The sequence below is a fragment of the Telopea speciosissima genome, chromosome 9 (genome assembly GCF_018873765.1).
Source record: "Telopea speciosissima isolate NSW1024214 ecotype Mountain lineage chromosome 9, Tspe_v1, whole genome shotgun sequence".
Classification (NCBI taxonomy): Eukaryota; Viridiplantae; Streptophyta; class Magnoliopsida; order Proteales; family Proteaceae; genus Telopea; species Telopea speciosissima.
In genome coordinates, this window is record NC_057924.1 from 4,826,392 (window position 1) to 4,851,341 (window position 24,950).

Sequence of the window (24,950 nt, forward strand, 5' to 3'; positions counted from 1 at the left end):
CCATTCTCACCGGAAAATGAGACCAAACGGATTGATTGACACCTTTAGTTTTTTTTGGATAACATTGGCGCCCTTAATTCAATGATTTAGATGTTTTGGTTTCAAAGTCATCCATTCTCAGCCAAGACCAAACTGACCGATTGACACCCTTAGTTTTTTTTGGGTAATATTGTCGCCCTTAATTCAATGACTTGGATGTTTTTCCTTTTTTTTTAGCCTGTCAAGTTCCTCTCAATTCTAGAAACAAAGCCTTCAGATTCTAATTCCTAGCTTGTTTTCCTTTCTCTTTCCCTGCCGAATTTAGATGCTAGTACAAGCAATCATGCATTTTCCATGAGACAATTTGTTCGTCTATTATACTTGCCCACCTTATCTGCTTGCCGACTCACTTCCTTGGTCTTTTTGAATTATCATTCGTTAGAAAAAAAAAATCATTTTTAAATAAATTTCCATGTTAATTACTTTCTCCTCTTCCTATCCTAAAGAATTTATGATCTCAGGAAGAGATATATACCATAATTTCTTTTCAAATAGAAACATTTGATTTTTATACTACAAAAGAGTTGCAGAAAAACTAAACGGCCCATTGAGGAAGATCACCCAAAAATTTGACTCAAAACTTTGTTACAGCAATTTGAATGGAAATTAAAATTTGTGGACATGTAGAACCCAAGATCCCCTCACATGAATTATTAGCACATTCTTAGAATAAACTAATCACATATATCAACTCCACAAGCTTGCTAAAAGGGCCATCTCACATCCTTGTAAGGATTCCTAGACCATAGTTAAAATTGGAACGTGCAACTATTTGTTGATGTGGATATCTTGTAAAAGGTGAGAAACACTGAAGAGACCCAGAGCGGACTCCGAGGGGGATCATCTGATGCTTAAGTCAGTCCGATGAATAGATAATATTTTCAGAAGGGGTACGGAGAGATCGAGCAATAAGTGAAATCAAGATGCCTTTACCTGGGGTCCCCCTGTGGGCATTTATACTCGGGGTAGTTATTGAGGTGGGTCCATAGCTAGTAAGTTTGGGTACGACGATAATACGAGAACGGATATGTACGACAATTAATCGGCCACACAGTAATAGTTCATTTTTCAAAAATTCGGCGCAATAAAATGTGTATGTCAATTAATTGGTACATGTTTAATATGTGTTTTAATACGGTTGCTTTGAAATAGTAAGGGAACAAAAATATGGGTTTATCCCAGTAAAAATCAAGGGGAAAACTGATTTTTTTGCAACTAAATTCTAATCTTCTCATGCATTCATGAACGCTTAAAACCAATATGGCTTTCCAAAAGGAAGAAATTTCATGCATCCCAATTCTGCAGAGGTGGTAATTAACATAAATTTCCCTATGAAATAATAGAAAGTAATTCATTAATCATGTAGCAATAGAGGCATCAAAATATGAAATAGTAAACTCAATTTAGAATTTGGTATGCTTTTTAACAGAGTTATCGGTTTTAAAGAAATTAAACAGAACTCTAAGAATTGGAGAGAAGAAGAAACAAAAGACAAATAGGCTTACTGGCTTAATGAAGAGAGGAGTGGAAATTTTACTGACTGACTCAAAGCTTTGAAAAATGGGGTCGAACGTAACAGAGCTGTTGAAGAAAGGAAAAAACATTATATATTGACAATGCTAGTCTTACAATGCATTATAGGCGATTCGAGATGACAGATGGGAGATGAAAGGGTTCTCTTACAACTTACATTTAAGAATCACCTTCAGAGCTGTATTTGTACAACAATCCTGATGTTTCATCAAAAGTTCAGACTGCAAAATTCCTTCAGGTTCAACAATTTTTCTTCTGTTTTTTTTTCCGATGTGTAGATGATTTGTAGGAAAGAGAAGGGGTTTAGGCTGTTTAGGGTTCAATGTTTCTCATTTTTATTTGGATTTGAAAAGAGAAGGAAAAGAGATGGGAAAAAGAAGGGGTTTAGGGTTGTATTGTTCGTGAATGGATGAAAGGGCTGTCTTGTTCGTGAATGGGTTTACGTTTAGGGGTTACACTCTTCTCCCATAGGGAACACTTGAGAATGACAATTGATGTCACGGACCATTTGAAATGGTTGAACCCTCAAGCCATAACTACAAATAAGTTCACATATAAAATAGACTTAGAATAAGGTCCGACCTTATAATTAAGAATAATTGATGTCTCTTCTATGATAAGATATAACTACAAATAAGGTCACATATAAAATAACGAAAATGTTTTGTACACGGTCGTGTAAACCGTGTACGAAAGTCCCCCCTTAACTTTTTGTTTTTCTTCAAAATTCTCCAAAATTACTTTTCATTCACAATTTTCTCTCTCTCTCTATTCACGAACCTTCCAAGTGAACTTCCCACTCAATACATCAGAAACAGGACCTGCGAGACAAGCGAGGATGACCACAAAGAAGACTGTAACTCACAAAATTCCAATATTCTGAGTTGGAATGATTAGCGCAAACCATTTATCCAAATATGTGTAATTGTAATCTGCGACCTCCGATGAAAAATTCACCTCTGGAACAGTGCAATCAAGCTTGAGCTCCCATTTTTGGCCAAGCGGTGCCCCACATGATGTCCAGATTAGAGAGGAATTCAGAAACCCAAACGCTGGAGATGCTTCTCGATCTCTTTCCCTTTTCCTTTTCTGATTTCACTCTCAAACCCCTGATTTCTTATTCTCCCTTTCTCGTTTTCTTTTTTTTCTCTCACTCACCCTGATTTTTCATCTCTCAAATAAGAATCTGAGATTAAAAATCCAGAATTTTGGGTGATTTCATAAAACAAAAAATTAGAGTGTCAGATTGACACCAAACAAAAAATTGTTGGGTTTTTTTTCCCTCTGTGTTTCTAGGAATCCAATTATGTTTCTCTTCTCTTCTTCTCCAGGTTTTTTAGTTTATCAAAAAAACTATTGAAAACAATTTAGGAATAACAGTGATTCACTATTTAGTAATCCAATGATGTTTCTTCTCTCCTTCTTTAAGTTTTCTTTTGAAACCATCACAGCCTCTTAAGAACGTATTTGAAAAAAGGAATTGCAGAGATTTTTCTTTTGTTTCTGTAAATGGAGTTGCAGAGTACGAAACAAATGGAAGTTGTTTGGTTTTTTTTTTTGCTTCGCCGGAGACAAAAGAAGAGAGATACGGGGATGGGAATTGCAGAGATCTTTTGTTCCTCGTTTTGATTTTTGTTTTTCTCTCTCTGCTACTGATTGTTGTGGACGACGATGAAGCTGTTTCGGATTGGCTAGGCTTCATCGGAGACGGAAGAAGAGAGATACGGTGAATGAAAAGTAGTTTTAGGGAATTTTGGGGAAAAGTAAAAAGTTAAGGGGGGGAAAAGTTTCGTACACAGTTTACACGACCGTGTACGAAACCTTTCCCCTATAAAATAATATTTTATATAAAGCGGATTAGTTGACCGCCTGTTGATGCTTCTATGCGTAAGGGCTACACTCTTCTCCCATTGGGAACACTTCCCCATTTTTAAATTCTAAGAAGCGTTATTTCATTGGGAATTAATTTAAATTGCATTCATGGTGGGTTCAAGAAATCATTTCCCATGCCAAAACTTATCCATTGCATGCTTACATTAACATGTGTGGGTTAGGGTTTTGCAGTAAATCTTTTCCTATCCCAAAAAAGGTGACCAGCCTTATTCAAGTTTGAACTTTGAAGCGTACATGAGCAAAACTTCACAACATTTGACCTTCGGAACCCATACGCATTGAGAAGTAAATGAAGAGTAATGCCAAAGTGGCGGACTTGTACAAGATTGATGAGGGGATCCCATAAATTCCACTTCGGAAAAGCCCTTTTAGAAATGGCAAGAAGCTCAGCACTACCCATGTACTGCAAATGATCTCTCCAATACCTGGCTCGGTCCGGCCATCACGGACCATTTGAAATGGTTGAACCCTTAAGCCGGTCATTGCAAGTGCAGTTAGGTGAACCAATAAGAGGGTTGTGGGCGGTACAAAGATAGGCGACTCGTCGAAAGTAAACCGACCATTATCGGAGTCTATAACACCACTACCTTCGCTTGATTTATTTTGGTCTTTCCGTGTTACTACGAAGACAGTCTCTGATATCCCTAACAACTTGAGAATGACAGCCAATAGCCCAAACAACAATGCAGTAGACGATTGTATCCTTGCCATTTTCTGGTTGTTCCACCATGCCTGGACCGGTAAACCACATCGGAGGTACTCTAATAAGGTGCTAAGGTTATAAACCACGAAAAGAGAACCAACAACGAAGAAAGCCGGTTCGGAGACCTGCATATCAAGTTACCAAGATTTAAAAAACCATCTTAATTAGCATGTAATTAGCCAAATACAATTTTTTTTTGAATTTTTTTCCTTTTCTTTTCTTGCCATCCAAACATAGACTTAAGGAGAAGGCTCTCTAAGCAAGCGGCATACAAAGCACACCAAGTTCATGTGGGGGAAAAGAAGTCATTTTTTTTGTTTAAGGAAAAAGGTCATTCCTTTGTGGTCAGCTCATAAAACCTTTTCCCCACAGCTTATGTAAGATAGGAGTGTAAGTTTAACCCTGTTGGCCTGAGCCCGAACCCAAAGAAAAGTCTAATAGTCAATTGAGTATGAAACAAACCACTACCCAATCTCATGAGACTGGTCAATCAAGGCCAACCAGGTGCTTCCTAGCAAAAATCAGGATCAATTAGGACCGAGCTGAGCCGACAAGGTGGGACCTAGGCTGAAATATCTCAGCCTGACCTAAGGCCGGGTTGGGCTTGGGTTAAACTAAGAGGATTCAAGGTTGGGCTATGCTTTTAAAAAACCCGGCCCAATCTGGTCTTATTTCATCCCTAATATAAGAGTACGAGTGGTGCATTAATTAATACTGATTTATGGGTACGGTTTATGCATGACAATACATGAGGTTTGATAGACTTTGATAGATACCGGGGACACAATTTGGCTCTCCTCCAGCTGTGGCGAGAGCTGGAGGATCCAGCCCAACAAGACAAGGGGTGTTTGAGTCATTTCGCCGGGGACAGACTCATGTCAGTTGATAAAAAAGCCGTGCATATCTGACAATACATTGGGGTAGTAGACTTTATGCATTTAATACAACACATGGGCACTTTGGGTAGAATTTATGCATTTAGATTTCTATGTGCGAAATCTTTTTTTTTTTTGGGTAAATGTACGAAACTTAATTTTACCTCCCAGATGCAATTCCCAGTACCAGTACCAGTGGGTGAAAGAAAACTTAGTCCTTGTTTGGACTAATGTCTGGACTAAGGGATGGCATGCCGCTTGCTTACGTGCATGCGGGTCAGGGGCTTGACTTTCTGGTCTAAGATAATTATTCAAAACCTTGCAATCAAATGCTTGTTAATAATTAGGGAAAAAGATTAATGTCAGATTGTGTGGAATCTACGCCCAAACAGAGGACATGCGAAATTACCATCCCATTCTCATGAAATAAAAGATCCCTTCCATGTTGATGCTTATGCACTTGCTCTTATTGGCCCCCACGCTGGTGCAGGCCATGCAACTCAATAGCGATCTTATGCCCTAATAATTATAAGGGAGAGGATTCATCCCCACGGTGTTAGTATGGGGAGAATCTATAGGTAACATCAATGTGAATTAGTTATTGTTGGCCGTACAATTCATAGTTATTGCACTCCTGCTTATTTTTTCCTATTTAATATAAGGGGTGTTGTTCTCGGTGCCGTAGCGCAACCTGCGCCTAGGCACATGGGGGTGGACACAATGACCATCTTGCCCCCTGCACAAGTTGCCCATGTGCATGGGCATAGGCTGCGCTGCGGCACAAAGAACATTCTCCCTTAATATAAAGAAGTCAAAAGAGTACCGTAGGAAGGAAACTGGTGTTGGTGAAGATGGAGTAGGCTGGTAGTAGATTGTAGCACAATTCAGGTAGAGAACGCAGAGCCCAAATCAATATATTGAGATAGCCTAAGCATTGCCGGAACTGAAGCTTCCCAGTGAGGGTGCCGATGATTGGACTGTTGTTGCTCCATAGAATCTCAAGTAGACCAGTGGACCATCTTTTCATTTGGGTCAATGTCGTGGGCCCAGTCACGGGTGCACACCCAAGAAATGCAGATGGGTCCGGGTCAAAGTAGACCGAGTTCCATCCCTTTGTATGAATCCTCAGTCCAGTGAGGACGTCTTCGGTTGTGGAGCCGTAGACCCACCCGACCTGTTTACCCCACTGTGTATCGGACTCATAGTCACAAGCTGTGACTGAGATAGCTGCTTTGACAGAGCTCAAAAGATCTCTCGGACTATCCGGGATTTCATTCCGCACAAACAATACCCGATTCGCTGATTCCATAAATTCAGGAGAATTTCCAAATTTCACTCGAAGTGCTTCATAAGGTGATTTTCCTGGCAAAAGAAGAAAAGATATATTAAGTTGAATATCTTCACCAATGGCGATGTGACACTATCATTTAACTCTAGGTTCATTGTTAACTCTCACCCCCTATTGTTTATGGCTAAAACATCTTTCCTCAGCAAGGTTCAAAATTCAGGTATCGGACTCGGGATTGGTCATGGCCGAAACCTTTTCGGATCGGGATTGGATTGGTAAAAAAACCCCTCAAAATCATTTTTTGTACGGATCAGGTCATGTATCGGCCAAAGTTGGTGGGTGTTGTGATCTCAGGATCGGATCGGTCAAAATCGATTGGTATTGGTCGATATCGGTCAAGGTAATATCAAAAATAAAAAAAAATATTCAGTTGGATCGGTCAAGGATCGGATCGGATCGGCCAATCCAACCGAGTTGGGCGATCCAATCAACAATCCAGTCAAATCTTGTTGTATCGGTCAAATCTTGGGAACGGCCTTGACCGATATCGATCCGATCCGGCCAATATTGACCGATCCAATCTGATACCTCAAACCATGTTCCCCAGTCCAATATCACATGGTATGAGACATTTTACCTCAATATTGCATAATTTCATGCAATATAATAGTATCAACACATTGACAAACTCTTCTTTTTTTAGTTTAATATAGGGAGAATGTTCGGCACAGGCTGCGACTAGATACATGGGGGTGGGCGCAATGACCACCCTGCCCCCCTGAGTGGCAGGCCCATGTGTCTGGGCGCAGCTTGCGCTGCTGCATAGAGAACATGAGCCCTATTTGTCTTTCCCATAAAAGAGAAAAAGAAAAAGAAAAAAAAAAAACATATGGGATTCAGCAAAATAAAGAAGAAGAACTACCAGTAATTGAACTCATATATCTTGCTTTAGTTTCTGTCTCATCCGGTGATAGCCCATATATAACTTTCCTTCTATTAAAGCATCCTGATCCACCACATACAGACCCTTGTATTCCTGAGAATCCACGGCCCACAATCTGAGCACAAAATATAATGAGGGTGAAGGCAATGTTAGAAAAGAAATTAAGAGAAGATGGCAATAATGGGTGAAATGACTTGGCTGTTTCGGGTGTTTTCTTTGCTGACTCACTTGTTGTAGCAGAACCAATTGATTTCCGAATGGGTCATCTTTTGGGGCTCCATAGAACTTTTGGGGGCACAGAACAAATGCGCTTTTGCTTTCTTTCTCGAAACCAAGTAGGAGACACATTGCCATGAGAACAATCTTTGAGTTGTTTGCAAACATATCACAATCGACATTGAGCAAGAAAGGGGAGTTTGTCATCACTCCTGAGACTCTAGTCTGATAATTTCAAAGTCAATATTGTAAGTAATATTAAGAAAATTCGTATTTTAATCAAAATAGTGAATTAAGAAGTTTGTAATCTTATTTTTTTGTCCTTTTAAGATAATATACTTCTAGGGTAAGAGATTGGTGTCTAGTTGTGTAGCGCCTGCACTAGTGCAAATTAAGACCAGTAGGAATGCTGCTGGAGCATTTGACTGAAGTGGATTATTTAGTTCACTCGGGCTGAGCGATAATTTCGCATGATCCTATGTTTGAGCGTATGAATCACGCGACTTGTTAGCGTTCTTTTTCCCATACATTTTTTTTTTCTTTCAACGAGGGCAAATCTTGTCATTTGTATAAATATTGCAATAAATAACTTTCAAATTTTAATTGAAAATCCCTTTTTACTCATACATTAAATATTGTATTAAATAATTTTTGAGAATAAGACAAGGAGAAATTAAAAGAAGGTTTTTTTTGGTAAGAAATCAAAAGAAGGTTACAACCTCTTAATTCACTTCATTGCTGACAACAAGTTACACCTATTAAGTAATGAGATTGTGTGAATGACACATTATAGGTATATATAGTTGGAAAATCAGGTTTTGACTCAGCCGAGTCACCCTAGTCGAGTCAAAATTTTGGAAAACATGTTCAAAAGTCACGTAGACTTGATTAGGGTAAAAACTGGCAAGAATCAGTCACAACCCATCCCAGTCATATGAGATTCGATTTTTGCTCGAATCACACCATAATGGGAGAGTCTATTCATTTTTTAAAACTCATTAAATTAACCCACTTGAGTTGGGATTTGGGTCCTCTATAGTGCGACAGGGAGTGTAGTGCACCATCCGATGGCCTGTAGTGCTTGGGCACATAGCCCAACACACAGGGGGGTGTTGGGCTGCGTGTCCAAGCACAACAGGCCGTTGGATGTGCGCTACATTCTCTGTCGCGAGGAGCCCAACGCCTTGAGTTGAGTAAACTATTAAACAACCTCAAAACCCTAAATTCAAGAGTTCCAATACTTGCAGTTTGCTTTGCTAAGAAAAAACCGAAACCCTTAAGGGCTGTTTATTTGGCGGGAAAAAATGGGTGAGATAGTAAGAGGTAGGGGTGGGACCCATGTGTAAAGGATAGGAAAAGTGGTTTTGGTGGTCCCACATATATAAAATAACCAATTCTCTCCATTCCTTATAAAATCCTTCTTAAAAGGGTGGGATTTTTGGAGAGGGATGGGATGAGAAAATTTAAAGCAATTTGGATCCTCTACTGCCGAGCTGCCCGACACGACCCTACTGTCAAGACATAGTAAGGCGATAAATGATCGTCTTACACCCACTCGGGCAAGGCACTCAGACAGGGGTAATGTGATAATTTATCATTTTACTGTGTCTTGGCAGTAGAGTCCTGCCAGGCAGCTCGGCAGTAAAGGATCAGGGTCCAATTTAAATAGATAATTCCTTTTTTTTGGTAAAAATAGACAATTCCTTAAATTATGGAAAGTTGTCTCCCCATTTCTCCTACCCAACAACCAAACAAACATGGGTTTTTTGTGTTTTATGGAAAACTTGTTTTTTTTCCCACCATGTTTAAACAAAGGGTTTTTAACAAATGCCCCCTAAAAATGCTCATTTATTCAAATGCCCCCTTAATTTCAAAACATTGTAGCACTGTGGTCCAGTCCGTTTATTTGGGACATTAGACATTAGACATTAGTTTTAAGGAATCTAATGACCAAAATGCCCTTCTAATAAAAACCCACCAAAATTAAAGAATAAAATGACCAAATTGCCCTCATCTTCCCCAAATGGTTTCAGATAGTTTTTTTTTGTTTTGCTTGATTTAATCAAGGAATGGGTTACCTTGATTATACTTGGATGGTTTCTAGGATCTATATTTGAGAAAGCTTCAAATTCACCAGTCAGATCACATGGAATGGATTTCTGAGCAGCCTCTTCGATTCTTTGGCAAAGCTCTTCATATTCATTCTGTGAACTCAAAGATAGAGATGAGAGATATATGGGAAGATATAAATAATGGAAAGAAATATCTGGAGCTATATACAACCTTAATCTTCTTCCATTCCCTTTGGAAATCTGAGGATGAGAGATGGGAATTTGGCTTGGTGGGCTCAGTAGAAAAATACATGAAAGGGGCTCTAACTTGAACTTCATACTTTTTGCAGAAAGGAACCCAAAGCTTTGCAAACTTAGATGCTTCCAGAAGAGAATAAAAGGTAAGAGGAGAAGCTCCATCATCAGAGACATAACAAGCTAGCTTGTGAGCTGGGTAGTCCACAGCCAACAAGGAGAGCACAGTGTTGACAGTGATAATTGGTGGTTCAAGAACTGAATCTGCTGTTGTCACAAACATGTCCACTGGGGGTAGCTCATCACCAACCCTATCACAAAGAGTGGTTTAATTAGGTAGTAAAAAAGAAGAAGAAGAAGAAGAGAGAAAGAAAGAGAGAAAGAAATCTTCTCTATACCATTGTAAGAGGCGTTCTGGGTAAGTGGTGTAATCAACAGGAGTCCATTTAGCATTCATGGTGAGGATCCAGCAGAAGGTGAACCATGACTCACAGAAGAATGAAAGCTTCCAAGCTACGCCATGAACGTTGAATGATAGTAGACGATAGAAGAGAAGGAGAAGAAGGAGAAAGAAGATGATGAGATCTATGACTCTCTGAAGGGTGTTTCTACCAGGGATTCTCTCTTGGAGTGGGAGAGATATGGGATTCGCCATTGAGATTTGGGATACAGGGTCACTTAAGAGAGCGATGAGAATAATGGGATTGTGATATATGGGCTCAAAGAGGGTTTTTGGTCCCAGATGTGATGTTTTTGGTCCTCATAATTAAATAGATGGTACGTGTGTGAGATCCTGGTGGTTAAATGTAGAGATGTAAATGGATAATCGAAATTTCGAATCCGATTTGTATCTCTATCCATTTAGGGATATCCGTATTTGTTTAGAGATATCCGGAAAAAAAATTGAATACTTTGACAAAAATTTATCCGGAAATTTTTTTTTCCGAATACTTAATAATAAAAAATAAAATAAATAATGATCTTGAGGGTTTTTGAAGATTCAATAAGTTCTAAAATACGAGGAAAACAGAATCATGATCTGAGATATTGACCTAGGAAGTAGGAAGTGATGTTTCTCTTTTTTGCCCTTTCAGAAGTCATAGTTAATAAATTCAAATTTGGGAATTATTCGAAATAATTCATTTTGTTAATTTAAAAATCCTATCAAAAAAAATATATATATAGGAACAAAAATAAAATTCGGATTCAAGAATAATTTTAATTTTAGAAAAAAATAATTCAGACCTTACTTTTAATATTTGTAATACTTGTATCATATTATCAACCAATTATCATATATGCACAATATATAAGTGATATAAAAATTGAAATAATATTTGTTTCATTCATCAAAATACATAACACAGATTAAAAATCATAACTATTAGGATTTACGTATAAGGATCTCAAGTTAAACTTTACGATGATTTGTACACAGGAGTTGGGGATTGAAACATCCACTTGCAGTTCTATTTCAGTTGCATGCTAGGTTCCCTTCCCAACCTTTCCAATAACCAAGAGGATCTTTATTCATCATTTTAATACATTATTTTGATCAAATTACAAAATACTTTCTTCCTCCTTTTCTCACAAGGATCAAGATAGTATGTTTTAATTTTATTTGATAGTGTAATATTTACCCACCCAATATGCCATGTGGCAAAAAAATAGATACATGGCATGAAATAAGTACCTTTGTCATTTATTGGATCATTTTATTTTTAATTCATATCATCTCAACACTCCACTACCTACTCAAAAGTAGAATGGTTGTGCATAATATAATATTAATAATAATATTGTAATATTTCTCTCATTATAATATTATATTAACCGTAAATTATAATCAAATGAAAATAAGGTGAAAAGGTTCCCTCCAAAGAAACATAAACTTTGATTTTCAAACTTTTAAATCTTCCATGGGTCCTCACCTTTTCTTGCCAAGATGGAGTTTTGACTTTTGATTTTGTTTACATTAGATTTTGTCAGCCATTTTGTTTTGTTTATATTAATAATGGTCGAAATAGTATAGTAATTGGGTAATGTAGTTTTGAATCTCAACGAAGAGACTTTTTTAGGTATTTTTTTTTATAATGATCGAATAATTCGCATATAATTCGGTTCAACCTAATTTATCGCAAATTGTAAAAATTCTCTAAATATCATGACTTTTTTCGAATCTTTGAATCTGATTCAGATTTGGACAAATAATTTGTGTTTACTAAATTATTCGTGAATAATTCAGTGAATTAAACAATTATGTTTCAAGTCCCTCTCAATTTTTAGAAGAAAGCCATTCAAATTATCATTCCTTCTTTTCCCTTCTCTTTCTCCTACGTACTGGGAATATTATCACCTCTAGTTTGCTGACCGGCCCAGTTCCCCAGTTCCTCTAATAGGGGGATGGTGGATCCCACCCGGGCAGAGTGTTTGGGCATGGGTAGAGAGGTCATTTCAGCCCCCCCTTTGTTAGAGGAACTGGGGACTGGGCCGGGCAACCAACTGGAGGTGATAAAGATCCTACGTACTGAAGTTAGATCAGCGCTAGTACACGTGATGATGCATCTTCCACATGGCAATTACAAACACTCCCCTACATTTATCAATATTAGTCAAATTGTCTTATATTAATTTTTTTGATTCCCCTAAAATAGTAAACTTGAAAATTTACTTAATTGAAGATCAATATGAGAAGAAGGTTGGAAGTTGTTCTTGGATTAAGAGAGAAGTTCAAACTCTGATTCCAACTCACTCGAACACTATGATTTCAAATTCACTCTTTCTAATTCACTAAAGCCAAAAGTTTATCAAAGAATAAAAAAGATTTAAGAAAAAGTTTATCTGAGAGGACTTACATTTATAAATTTAGAAATGACTATACAACTCTAAGCACCTCGTAGGTTCATATTGCCATAGTCACAGTCCTTTACTAACTGCATCATCCCTATATGGATCTTTATCTCTTATAGTTCCCTGTCCGATACAGTTCCTACAATTCTCTAACAAGGGGGGAAGGTGAAATGATCATTCTACCCCCTGACCGAACACTCCGCCCGGGTGGAGTTCACCCCCCTCTTTTTCCCTGTTCTTCTAGATACTTCATAAAAATTAATCCTTTATTTTATTATAGATTTGCCTAAGCTATTCTAGATTTATGATTGCTTGCACTTCATTACAATACTTAATTCTTCATCTTTCTCTCCATTCTTCTAGAAATCTAAAGAAAAACCCTTTATTTTAATGTACAATACTTAATTCTTCATCTTTCTCTCCATTCTTCTAGAAACCTAAAGAAAAACCCTTTATTTTAATGTTGAAAAGGTCATTACATTCGTTCGCCTCTTGGGATCAAATCCTGCGGTCCTGCCTCTACTTCATTTTCTGTGGGATAGGGTTTTGCAATAAATCTCTAATTTTCCAATCCCAAAGAAGGTGACCAAGCTTATTCAAGTTTGAACTTTGAAGGGTACATGAGTAAATCTTCAAAATTTGACCTTTAGGACCCACACGCATTAAAAAGTAAATGAAGAGTAATGCCAAAGTGGCAGACTTGTACAAGATTGATGAGGGGATCCCATAAATTCCTCTCCGGAAAAGCCCTTTTAGAAATAACAAGAAGCTCACCACTAACCATGAACAACAAATTATCTCTCCAATTCCCGGCCCGGCCCGGCCTGACTGTCACGAACCATCTGAAAAGGTTGAACCCACATCCCGGCCATTGCAAGTGCAGCAGTTTTTTTTTGGTAAATCTTTCATCGTGTCATAAAGGAAGATTTTCAGTTACAAAGATTTTTGGATGAAACCACGATCCACCACTAAAATTGCTGGTGGAGGAGAAAGCCACGATTGATTTATGTGTTAGAGCGGTAAATGATCTTAGATTTGTGGGTAAATCTTTCATCGTGTCATAAAGAAAGATTTTCACTTACAAGTCACGATTGATTTATGTGTTTGTCTCTTTCTCCTCAAATTCTAAAAAGAAAGTTTTGAATTTTTTCTTCTCAAAACAAGTCGGACCAATGAGCACATGACAGACACACTTCTCTGTCAACTCATAAAACCTTCTCCCCACAGCTGATGTATGAGTATTGAGGGTGCATTAATTTTTCGATCAGGTCGGTCCCCACATGGGGTCAAATCTGGATCTGGACCCTTCTAGGGTGTGGGCCCTACACACCGTAGGTGGGTCCTTTTGTCCCGGCTGGATGGGGACTTGTTCCGGACTCAGGTACGTAAGCTATGGGATAGGTTAGGGATATAAATGAATTGTCAAAAGTCGTTTTCATATCCGTGTCTGTATCCGTTTAGTACTATCTGAATCCGTCCAAAAGCTAAACGGATGTGGATACGGATAGGCTATAGTTATTCAAAAAGCTATATTATATGTAAACGGTTAAAACATCCGATCTATATCCATGTTCGTATCCATTTAGCACTATCCGAATCCGTCTGAAAGCTAATCGGATGCGGATGCGAATATAGCACTATCCGAGCTGAATATGCCCAAACACATGGGTCTGCCATTCAGGGGGCAAGGTGGTCATTTTACCTACCCCATGTGTCTGGGCGCAACCTGCACCTCCAACACAGAGAAAGTCTGACCTTTATCATTATCTTCTTTTTGGGAAATAGAATGTTACTTGGTCGTGCGCCTTGTGTGGCTCCATGCCTGGACACATAAGATAGTCATTTTCAAGTGGTCAAGGGGCCTTGTGTGTGTAGATGTGGGAGCCACACAAGGCACACAACCAGGTAGCATTCTATCCCCTTATTTTTGTTTTTGTTTTTTGGGAGTGGGACGGGAAGGGAGGAGGGAGGAGGGAGGGAAGAACACTACCTAGTTGCGTGGCTCCTATACATGCTTAGACACCAGAGTGCGTGAAATTACCGCCCAACCGTTTTTGAAATAAAAAGTCTCACCCATGTTGAAACTTGTGTACGATCTCGTTGCCCCTCGCGTTGGTGCAAACGCTACACAACCAGACACGATATCTTGGCCTATTTTGTGTTGTTAAATAATTGAAAGATGGTGTCAAAACGGTGGAGGACTTGCAATGTTGTAGAAGATTGGGTCTCCCTATGATCCCCTCTCCTCCTAGGCAAATCATTGAGGTAACTTGGAGCAAACCTTCTCATCCTTGGTTGAAGCTTAATGTTGATGGAAGCTGCCTAGGTAACCCAGAAAGATCTGGTGTGGGCGGCATTCTTCGTGATCACATACGTAATGTGGTGTTCTCCTTCAAGATTTTCTTGGGAGTCAAAACTATCTTCGAAGCTGAGTTTGCTGGCCTCATGGAGGGATTCCTCAAAGCGAAAGAGTTGAACGTGCCTGCCTTGTGGATTGAATTGGATTCTGCATCTGTCATTCTCTCCGTTCAATCTAGATCAATTCCTTGGTTTGTTCTTCAGGGTTGGATATTTCTTCAACCAGTCTTGTGCTCTATTCCTTGGAAGATCACACATTGCTCTAAAGAGGCAAATCACATAGCAGACTACTTGGCGAAAGATGTTGTAAAGTCAGGGGCTTCAGGGTATTTAATCCATTTTCCAAATCATATTGTTGAGGAGTTTGGTTTCGACGCAATGTCAAGACCGAGGTTTAGATTTGATTAGTTCAAGGGGGAAAGGTCCAGCTTTGGTTGAGAGCTTTGCTATAGGTGGGGCTGGTTCCTCTTTTTCGCTTCTCGCTTGGGAATACCCAGGCTTTGATTTTGTATTTTCTTTTTCTCCTTTCTTTTTAATGAATCCTTTTAGCAAAAACAAAAAAGATAAATAATTGAAAGGAAAAGGCTTTCTAATAAAAGAATAATAATGATTAAAATAATTAATGTGAGAGGATGTAGACTCAGAGAACCCCTTCCATAATTGGGAAAGTGTTTCCTATGGGATTGTTTTCAACTCAACTTGAGATTATGACACTGTTCAATTCAACTTCACGGTGTCTATCAAATAAATTCGAATTAAGCAATCAATGTGATCCCATAAAAGAAACATGGTTCTTCTATCACGCTTCCACTCCACTATACATTTGGATTTTTATCCTTTCAAGTGCAGTGTATTGCCCAGTGCATCTCACTTGAGAATCCAATCGGACACCTAACACTTGAGAAGATAAAAAGACGCCGGCCATTGCCTATGTTTTAACGGATGGATTCTCAAGTGAGGTACACTGGACAGTGCCCCACACTTGAGAAGATAAAAATCCGCTACATTGATCATCACATAATAAAAAAATTAAATATTAATATATCTGAGTTAAAGAAACCAACCCTCCAATTGGGTTATCCAACAGAAATACATAATATAAATCAAAAGGGAAAGAGAGACGGAGAGAAACAGAGAATGCCATCCATCCGAAACATGGTCGTTCTAGTCCTGTTGGGATTAAATCCTGCCTTCACTTTACCTGTGTGGGTTAGGTTTTAGCAGTAAATCCTTTCCTATCCCAAAGAATGTGACCAGACTTCAAGTTTGAACTTTGAAGGGTAAATGAGTAAATCTTCACAACGTTTAACTTTTTGAACCTAGCCGCATTGAGGAGTAAATGAAGAGTAATGCCAAAGTGGTCGACTTATACAATATTGAAGAAGGAATCCCATAAATACCTTTCCGGAAAAGCCCTTTTAGAAATGGCAAGAAGCTCAGCACTATCCATGTACTACAAATGATCTCTCCGATGCCTGGCCCGGGCTGACCATCATAGACCATTTGAAAAGATTGGACCCTCAAACCAGCCATTGCAAGTACAGTTAGGTGAACCAATAAGAGGGTTGTAGCTGGCACAAAGATTGGCGACTCGTCGAAAGTGAACCGGCCGCTTTCAGAGTCTGTGTCACCACTACCTTCACTTGATGTGCTTTGGTCTTTCCGTGTTACTTCAAAGACAGTCTCTGATATCCCTAATAGCTTGAGAATGACAGCTAACAGCCCAAACAACCACGCAGTAGACGATTGTATCCTCGCCATTTTCTGGTTATTCCACCATGCTCGGACCGATAAGCCACATCGGAGGTAGTCTGATAGGGTGCTAAGGTTGTAAACCAGGAAAAGAGAACCAACAACGAAGAAGGCCGGTTCGGAGACCTGCATATCAAGTTTCCACGATTTAAGAAACTATCTTGGCATGTAATTAGCCAACGTATATAAAATTTTCCTATAATTCATATCTTTATATATTCTCCTCCATATATATAAAAGCTACAATTTTAAAGTGCATCAGACGGTGCACCGCATTGGAGATTTGGATTTTTATCTTCCCCAATGCAATGGCCATTGTTGGATACACTTTAAAGGCTACACATTAAAGCTGCACTAGGTAGTGCACAGCACTTGAGAGGATGAAAATCCTTTCAAGTTCAAATTGATTTGTGTGTTTCACTGGCATAGTTCATATCTTTATGCTTTTACCAAAAAAAAAAGGTTCATATCTTTATGCTGTTTTATATTTTTTTTCTGCGCTTTGGTTTCTGTTTTTGTTATGTTATGCCTGTGCTTCTTTATAGTTACGATGTAAATGGATATCTGAAAATCTAAATTTGTTCTACATCTGTATTTGTTTAGGGACATCCATAGAGATATCCGGAAAAATATTTGAATACTCTGATAAAAATCCGTCTGGAAAAAATCCAAATACTTAATAATAAAAAAATAAATAAATAATGATCTTGAGGGTTTTTGAAGATTCAACAAGTTCTAGAATATGAGGAAAATAGAATCATGATCAGAGAGATATGGATTGAGAGTGAATTGTATCTCCTAGGGGGAGTAGGGGTGCAAGTTTGGCCCTGATGGCCCGAACCCACCTTAGCCCGCCCTGTGCCCGAACAGGGTTTGGATTGAGATACCTTGGCCCTGAGGGCGGGTTAGGGTTGGGGATTTTTGACCCTAAGTCAGGGCTGGGCGGGGTTAGGGTTGAGGCCTCAGGCTAAGCCCGACCCAGCCCGACCCTATCTTCTTCTTCCTATTCATTCTTTTTTTTTTGGTTCTTCTTCTTCTTCAGCCTGGCCACCCCATGCATCTCCCTTTCCTAGCTTGCCCAGCCCATGTATCTCTCTTCATATCTCCCTCCTCAGCCCCATTATCAGGGCCAATCAGGGTCGGCCCGGCCTGACCCAACCCTGAGGGTGGGTCAGGGTTGGATTTTTCTAGCTTTGAGTCAGGTCTGGGTCGGGCCTGGGCCCAGCTAAGGACACTTAGGGCTGGATTGGGGTTTTAAAAGGCCCGGCCCAACCCGACCCTGTTGCAGCCCTAAAGGGAGGAAGGTATGGGTTACACAAGACAAACATATAAACGAATGTTCGAAAATCCGAATTCGATTTGCATCCAAATCTGTTTAGAGGTATCCGTATTAGGCCAGAGAATATCCGGATTCGATCACATCTGATCCGTATCTGAGCCAAATCCGATCCGTTTACATCCCTAGTTCATAGCCACAGGGTTTTAGTGTGAGGGGTCCTAATCCTCTCGTTCTTTGGGGGTGGGACACTTCTTGTTCTTTGTATATCTCTTTCCCCTTTCTCTGAATAAATTGATATGAAATAAAAAAAAAATAAATAAAACACTACTACTACTCCAACTCCTAGTTCTATTTTGAATCTGTGGTGCTTTGGTTACTTATGCAATGATACATACTAATAATACTAGTAAGTAGGACCGAGTTATCCTCAAGCCACGGTGAAGGCTCTTTCACCAATGATCATCCTTGCATTTGAATGGGGAATAATGAAGGGCATTTTAGACTTCTAACGTATAAAGAGAGGGAGTGATGATGACCATATATTCATGGGTATATCCTTCAGATCGGGCTCCTCTCCTGTGAGTCCAACGCCCAAGGAGACAGTCAATGGCACTGGGCTGCTGGGTGCATCGGAATGTGTGCCTGTGTGGGGCTCAATGCGCCCAACAACCCAGCACCATCAAATGCCTCACTGGGCACTGGGCTCACAGGAGAGCAGCCGAATCCGTATCCTTTGTTGTAGGTGAAGGAAAACTTTTCCTACAAAGATTGTTGGATGAAACCACCAAGACTCATGACTTAATTGGCTAGTAGATGAAATTGTATGAATGGCACATAAAATCCATGACAAAAAGCAAAACTTATGGAGAGGGTTCTCTTGGCAAACGGTATACAAAGCATACGTATGGTGTGCTCCTCTATGCCGCTTGCTGAGAGAAACTTCTCCCATTAAATTATTACTTATGTGTTTTTTAATGAGAGTAAGTTTATATTAAATTTTAACCAAAAAAAAAAATATTATATTAAATAATTATGTATGTATTTTTTTATAAGAGTGAAAATTTTAATGTAGCATTTTTTTATAAAACGGTTTAAAATCAATAACCATTTAATAAACCATTCAATTTTAATTCCATTATATGAAAAACTATTCAATAATTGTTTTTTTTTTTATGAAAAAAAAAAAGTTACACTAAAAAATTTACTGTTATAAGAAAAGAAATAAGTGTTTATTTCTATTTTTTATAACAGTAAATTTTTTAGTCTAACTTTGTAAAACCTTTTAAAAATCATATAACCGTTTAATAAACCATTCAATTTTGATTTCATTATATGAAATCATTTAATAAACGGTTTGATTTTCGTTTCAACACCTTCGCATTGTGAATCGAATCTACTGTACCATTTAACCAGAACCCATCCACCGTTTAAATATCCACTTAGTTTCACCCACCAAAAAAAAAAGGGTTTAAACACTCCTAGGGTTGTCAATCGGTTGGTTCGGGCTGGTTTTGATTTGGGTTAAGTCAGTTTTGGTGTGGGAATGGTAAATTCAAAACCAAACCAATAAATAAAGTTTAGTTTCAGCTTGGTTTGATTTCAAGTTGTATCGGTTTGTTATTGTGGTCGGCTTCGGTTTCGGCCCAGTTTGGATTCGATTTAACATCAGTATACAAAAAAAACTTTGAAAAATCTTAATTTTTTTTAATGGGTTTCGGGTTGTTATCGATTTTTTTATCGGGGTAGATCGGTTCTGTTTCGGTTCGAGTTTTTTAGCTGATTTTGGTTTTATTTCAAGTTCTTTCGATTTCCAATGTGATTCAGTTTCGATTTTGATTTTGGTTTTGGGATCACAATACCTCAATCCGAAAACTGTCCAATAAGACATCGGTGCAATGCGGTCCAAGCCATTTCGGTTCAGTTTGGTGTCACTTTTGACACCCCTAGACCCTAAAGACCCCTTTAACGGCGTGCTGCCCAGTCCTGCCTGTGCTGCCCAAACACAGGGCCACGCACAATGATTGCCTTACCCCCGCTCGAACAAGGCGCTCGGACAGGGGTAAGGCGATCAATGCATGCCCCCTTGTATCTATGCAGCACGGCGAGACGGGCAGCCCACACCGTAGAAGATCTGGATCCCCGTATCACATGCTTAAAGTAGCAGTCATTTAGGTAAAAAACATGGGCGGGTAGACTTTATTATCGGGCAGCGCAATGTCAATGATGAAAAGGCCGTGGCTTTGTGGCAATACATAGGGTAGGTACACTGGTAGGTACACTTTAAGCATTTGTGACCATACAATGAGTAGGTGGACCTGCAAAAAGATTCTCTCCAACCATCCAACAAGGTTCCAATCACTTGTTGAATTATAAGTTCGAGTCCAGACATTCTTCAATGACACTTAACCACCAGAGACTATCTCACACCATCCATGGGATATAGGGGCGGGACTACCTCTAGGGTACATGGTTCTAAGTATTGGTTCGTAGGGCCATATGTATCGGTTTTTTATGTATTGTTTTTTATCCGGCTCCTCTCCAGGGAACTCAGCACCCTGGGAGTGCCCAGGGGGCATCCTAGGGTTGGATTGTGTTGCTCACATCTCAAGCATGCCTAGGGATGTGTGCGGCACAGCCCAACGGCTGGATGCTCCCTGGGCATGCTGGGCTCCCTGGAGGAGAGCTCAATCCATCTATCTCTCTCTTCACCATATGAAAAGACATCTCTGCCCCCTTGTTTTGAGGATGAGAGAGATAGACACATGGGAGTGCTTGCATAGGCCACACTCCCTAACAGAAAACTACTTCCCTTATTATTATATGGGAAAAAGAACGATGTCTGGTCTTGTAGCCCCTAAGCCCAAACACATGAGTGCATGAATCTATCACTACAGCCTCCGTGAAATGAAATATCCCATACATGTATATGTCCCTGTGCGCACTTGCAAAGGCTACACGACCAGCCAAAAATCTCTTTCCCTTATATAGAAATAAAAAATGGGAGAGAGAGAGAGAGAGAGAACGTTGCTTGGTCGCGTTACCCCTACGCCAGCATGGGACAAATGGGATCGCGTATTAGGCAACCCACATGGGGGCGGGGTAGTCATTTTGCCACCGCCCTATGTATGGGTGTAGGGATTTGCGACCAAGCAGCGTTCTTTTTTCCTAAAAAAATTACCTTTGGTAGGAAACTAGTGTTGGTGAGGATGGAGTAAGCTGGTAGTAGACTGTAGCACAATTCAGGCAAAGAACATAGAGCCCAACTCAACGAGAAGAGATAGCTCAAGCATTGCCGGAAGTGAAGCTTTGCAATGAGGGAGCCGAGGATAGGACTGTTGTTGCTCAATAGAATCTCTAGGAGACCAGTGGACCATCTCTTCATTTGGGTCAATGTTACGGGCCCAGTTGGGGGTGCGCACCCAAGAAATGCAGATGGGTTCGAGTCAAAATAAATGGACTTCCAGCCCTTTGTATGAATCTTGAGTCCTGTGAGGATGTCTTCTGTTGTGGAGCCATAGAACCACCCCACCTGTTTACCCCACTGTGTGTTGTACTCGTAGTCACAAGCTGCAACTGAGATAGCTGCCTTGACAGATATCGAAAGATCTTTCGGATTGTCCGGATTTTCATTCATAACAAATAATACCCGACCCGCTGATTCCATAAATTCAAGACATTTTCCAAATTTCGCTTGAAGTGCTTCATAAGGTGATTTTCCTAGCAAAAGAAGAAAGGATTAACTTAAGGAGAGAGTTTTCATACATGATCGTGCATGGTGCACGGTTATGCTTTAATTTCATTCATTGGATGGACATGATTGTGTACAATACACGGTTCGGACTTGATCGTGTACAATACACGGTTCCTCATCCCCATCCAACGGTTGCAAGCACTATCGTGACATGACACTCTGATTGAACTCTGAGTTCATTATTTATCTCCCACCTCTTATTGTTCATGGTTTGAAATACCCTTCTCTGGCCAAATAAAAGGGCATGGGATGGATGAAGAGATTCTCTCTTCACCATGGGTGGAGAGAAACTAGGTCCAAGAAGAAAAATGCCAAAACTCGAGAGATTTAAACATTTTACCTCAATATGAAGAACTACGTACCATTTATGAAACTTATATATCTTGCTTTAGTTTCTGCTTCATCTGGTGATAGCCCATATATAACTTCCCTTCTATGAAAGCATCCTGTTCCACTATAAAAGGGCCCTTGTATTCCTGCTATTCCGCGGCCCAAATTCTGAGAAAAAAACGTAATAAAAGTGAAGGCAATTTTAGAAAATAAATTAAGAGAAGATGGCATTTAAAGGCTGACTCAATCGGACTCCTCTACTTTCGCCTGCCCCTACTGTCCTGTGCGCCCCTCACACAAGTAAGGCGGAATGTACCGCCTTACCCCTGTCCAAGCACCCTGCCCGAGTGGGGATAAGGCGGCACTTTCCACCATGCTTATGTATGGGGGCGCACGGCAGTACCGGGCAGGCAGAAGTAGAGGAGTTGGACTTGGGTGTTTTCTATGTGTTTAACTCACATGTTGTAGTACAACCAATTGGTTTCCAAATGGGTCATCCTTCGGGGCTCCGTAGAACTGTTGTGGGTGCTGAACAAATCCACTTTCGCTTTCTTTCTTGAAACCAAGTAGGAAACACATTGCCATGAGAATGATCTTTGGGTTGTTTGCGAACATATCACAGTCAACGTTGAGCATGAAAGGGGAGTTTGTCATCACTCCTGAGACTCTAGTCTGAGCATTTCAAAGTTTTCAAAGTTAATATTCTAAGTAATGTAAGTGTATTTAGATTTTGATATACTTTTCAATTGTTCTTTATCTTATTCTCAAAAGTTCTTTTAAGTCAAGTTAAAATATAGTTTTCAAAAATAATTTGAAAATGAGTTATTTTTCAAGTATACTTATCATACGATTGAATTTACCCTAGTTTAAAAAAAAAAAAGGTACGTGAGCGTATGAAAACGGCTCACAGCCATCAAAATGGAATCCACCCCGTGTGCGTACGTGAGTGTGAGCCCAACTCAATAGGGATGGTAAAGATGTACTGCTACTAGGATATCATTTTCGATACCAGATACTGAAGCCTTCTTAGTTCTTACCAAGACATTCATGGCCCCTGCTTTGTAATGATGCGGGTGCTTGGGCCGCTTCTCTCTGGACACATATACCAGGTGTGGCACCACATCCGAAAGATTTCCATTGTTTTCCCATATGACCTGCAAATTAAATGTTATAAATAACAAATTAATGAATCCTATTTGGCTTCGGTTAGTACTAAGCAAGGAATATTGGGTTACCTTAACTATACTCGGATGGTTTCTGCCTTCTATATTTGAGAAAGCTTCAAATTCACCACTCAGTTCACATGGAACGGATTTCTGAGTAGCTTCTTCAATTCTTTGGCAAAGCTCTTCATATTCATTCTGTAAACTCAAAGATAGAGATGAGAGATATATGGGAAGATATAATGGAAATTAGAAAGATCTGGAGCTATATACTACCTTAATCTTCTTCCATTCCCTTTGGAAATCTGAGGATGAGAGATGGGAAGTTGGCTTGGTGGGCTCAGTATAAAAATACATGAAGGGGGCTCTAACTTGAACTTCATATTTTTTGCAGAAAGGCACCCAAAGCTTTGCAAACTTAGATGCTTCCAGAAGAGAATAAAAGGTCAGAGGAGAAGCTCCATCATCAGAGACATAACAAGCTAGCTTGTGAGCTGGGTAGTCTACAGCCAACAAGGAGAGCACAGTGTTGACAGTGATAATTGGTGGTTCAAGATCTGGATCTGCTGTTGTCACAAACATGTCCACTGGGGGTAGCTCATCACCAACCCTTCAATTTGACATAACTTTAGTATATACACAAAGAGTGGTTTTAGGTACTATTTTTATCATCGGAGAATGCAAAGTAGACCTAGAATGCATACCAAACACTGCCAAAAGAAAAAGAAGAAGAAGAAGAAGGAAGAGAGATCTCTATATATACCATTGTAAGAGGCGTTCAGGGTAAGTGATGAAATCAACAGGAGACCATTTAGCATTCATGGTGAGGATCCAGCAGAAGATGAACCATGACTCACAGAGGAATGCAAGCTTCCAAGCTACGCCATGAACGTTGAATGATAGTAGACGATACAAGAGGAGGAGAAGAAGGAGAAAGAAGATGATGAGGTCTAGGACTCTCTGAAGGGTGTTTCTACCAGGGATTCTCTCTTGGAGGGGAATAGAAGAGATGGGATTCCACATGGAAAATGGAGATTGAGAATTGGGTCACTTTTAAGAATTAAGATCGTCTTATATATATATATATATATGATAATCCGGCTAGGTTTTGGTATTTTCCAAAATATCCATTAAGATTCCTTTTCTCTAGTTGAGAGTTGGGGCGGCACGGATTCCTCTACTTTTGAGCTGCCCGTACTACGCTGCCCTACTGTGCTGACAAAGTAAGGCGTGCAATGACCTGCCCAAATGCTTTTCCTGAATGGGGGTAAGGCAATCATTTCATGCCCTATTGTGTCTGCATAGTAGAGAAGTTGGGGCAGCTTGGCAGTAGAGGATCCGGATCTTCATGCATCTTAGTAACAGCAAAATTTTGTCCCAATTCAAAAACACATAGTCATAGTCATAGGCCTCTATTAAGTGTCGTTCCTACTAAAATGTCTCAGTTGGAATTTTTATCCTCTCAAGTGTGGTGCAACGCTCAATGAATCTTTAAAGTTGAGAGGATGAAAATCCCTTAGTTGGTTCCTTCACTAGATGGAGATAAATTATTTTCCAGATTAATCGTCTTGGTAGCAATTTTGCTCTCAGAAATAACAAAAAAACACCGACATATAAAATGCTATTCTATATGCCATCTGCTCCTCCTGATGAGCAAGATAGAAACCAATG

The 24,950-nt window shown here is 39.5% G+C and overlaps 1 protein-coding gene across 2 annotated transcripts; it reads right to left on the bottom strand.

Moving 5' to 3' along the window:
- Positions 1-3,692: 3,692 nt before the first annotated feature.
- Positions 3,693-24,302, bottom strand: LOC122639885 (cellulose synthase-like protein H1). Of its 2 annotated transcripts, none has more exons than XM_043832908.1 (8): positions 24,043-24,302; positions 23,556-23,889; positions 23,352-23,477; positions 23,154-23,270; positions 22,576-22,788; positions 22,149-22,284; positions 5,867-6,405; positions 3,693-4,293 (listed from the first exon to the last, which is right to left on the bottom strand). In XM_043832908.1, exons 1-8 carry the CDS (start codon positions 24,300-24,302, stop codon positions 3,712-3,714), a joined length of 2,307 nt encoding a protein of 768 aa, XP_043688843.1. In that variant the 3' UTR covers positions 3,693-3,711. The 2 variants fall into 2 exon arrangements, with proteins under 2 accessions (XP_043688843.1, XP_043688844.1); XM_043832909.1 differs by lacking the exons at positions 3,693-4,293; positions 5,867-6,405 and adding exons at positions 16,239-16,882; positions 21,214-21,752.
- Between the last annotated feature and the right edge of the window lie 648 nt (positions 24,303-24,950).

Bases quoted from the DNA above. Each gene is read 5' to 3' on its own strand.
- LOC122639885 (XM_043832908.1), bottom strand. From the start codon at position 24,302: ATGTGGAATCCCATCTCTTCTATTCCCCTCCAAGAGAGAATCCCTGGT. The intron at 23,890-24,042 runs GTATATATAGAG...GTCAAATTGAAG, and splicing joins CCTGAACGCCTCTTACAATG to GGTTGGTGATGAGCTACCCC. The intron at 4,294-5,866 runs GTACTCTTTTGA...CTTGATATGCAG, and splicing joins ACACCAGTTTCCTTCCTACG to GTCTCCGAACCGGCTTTCTT.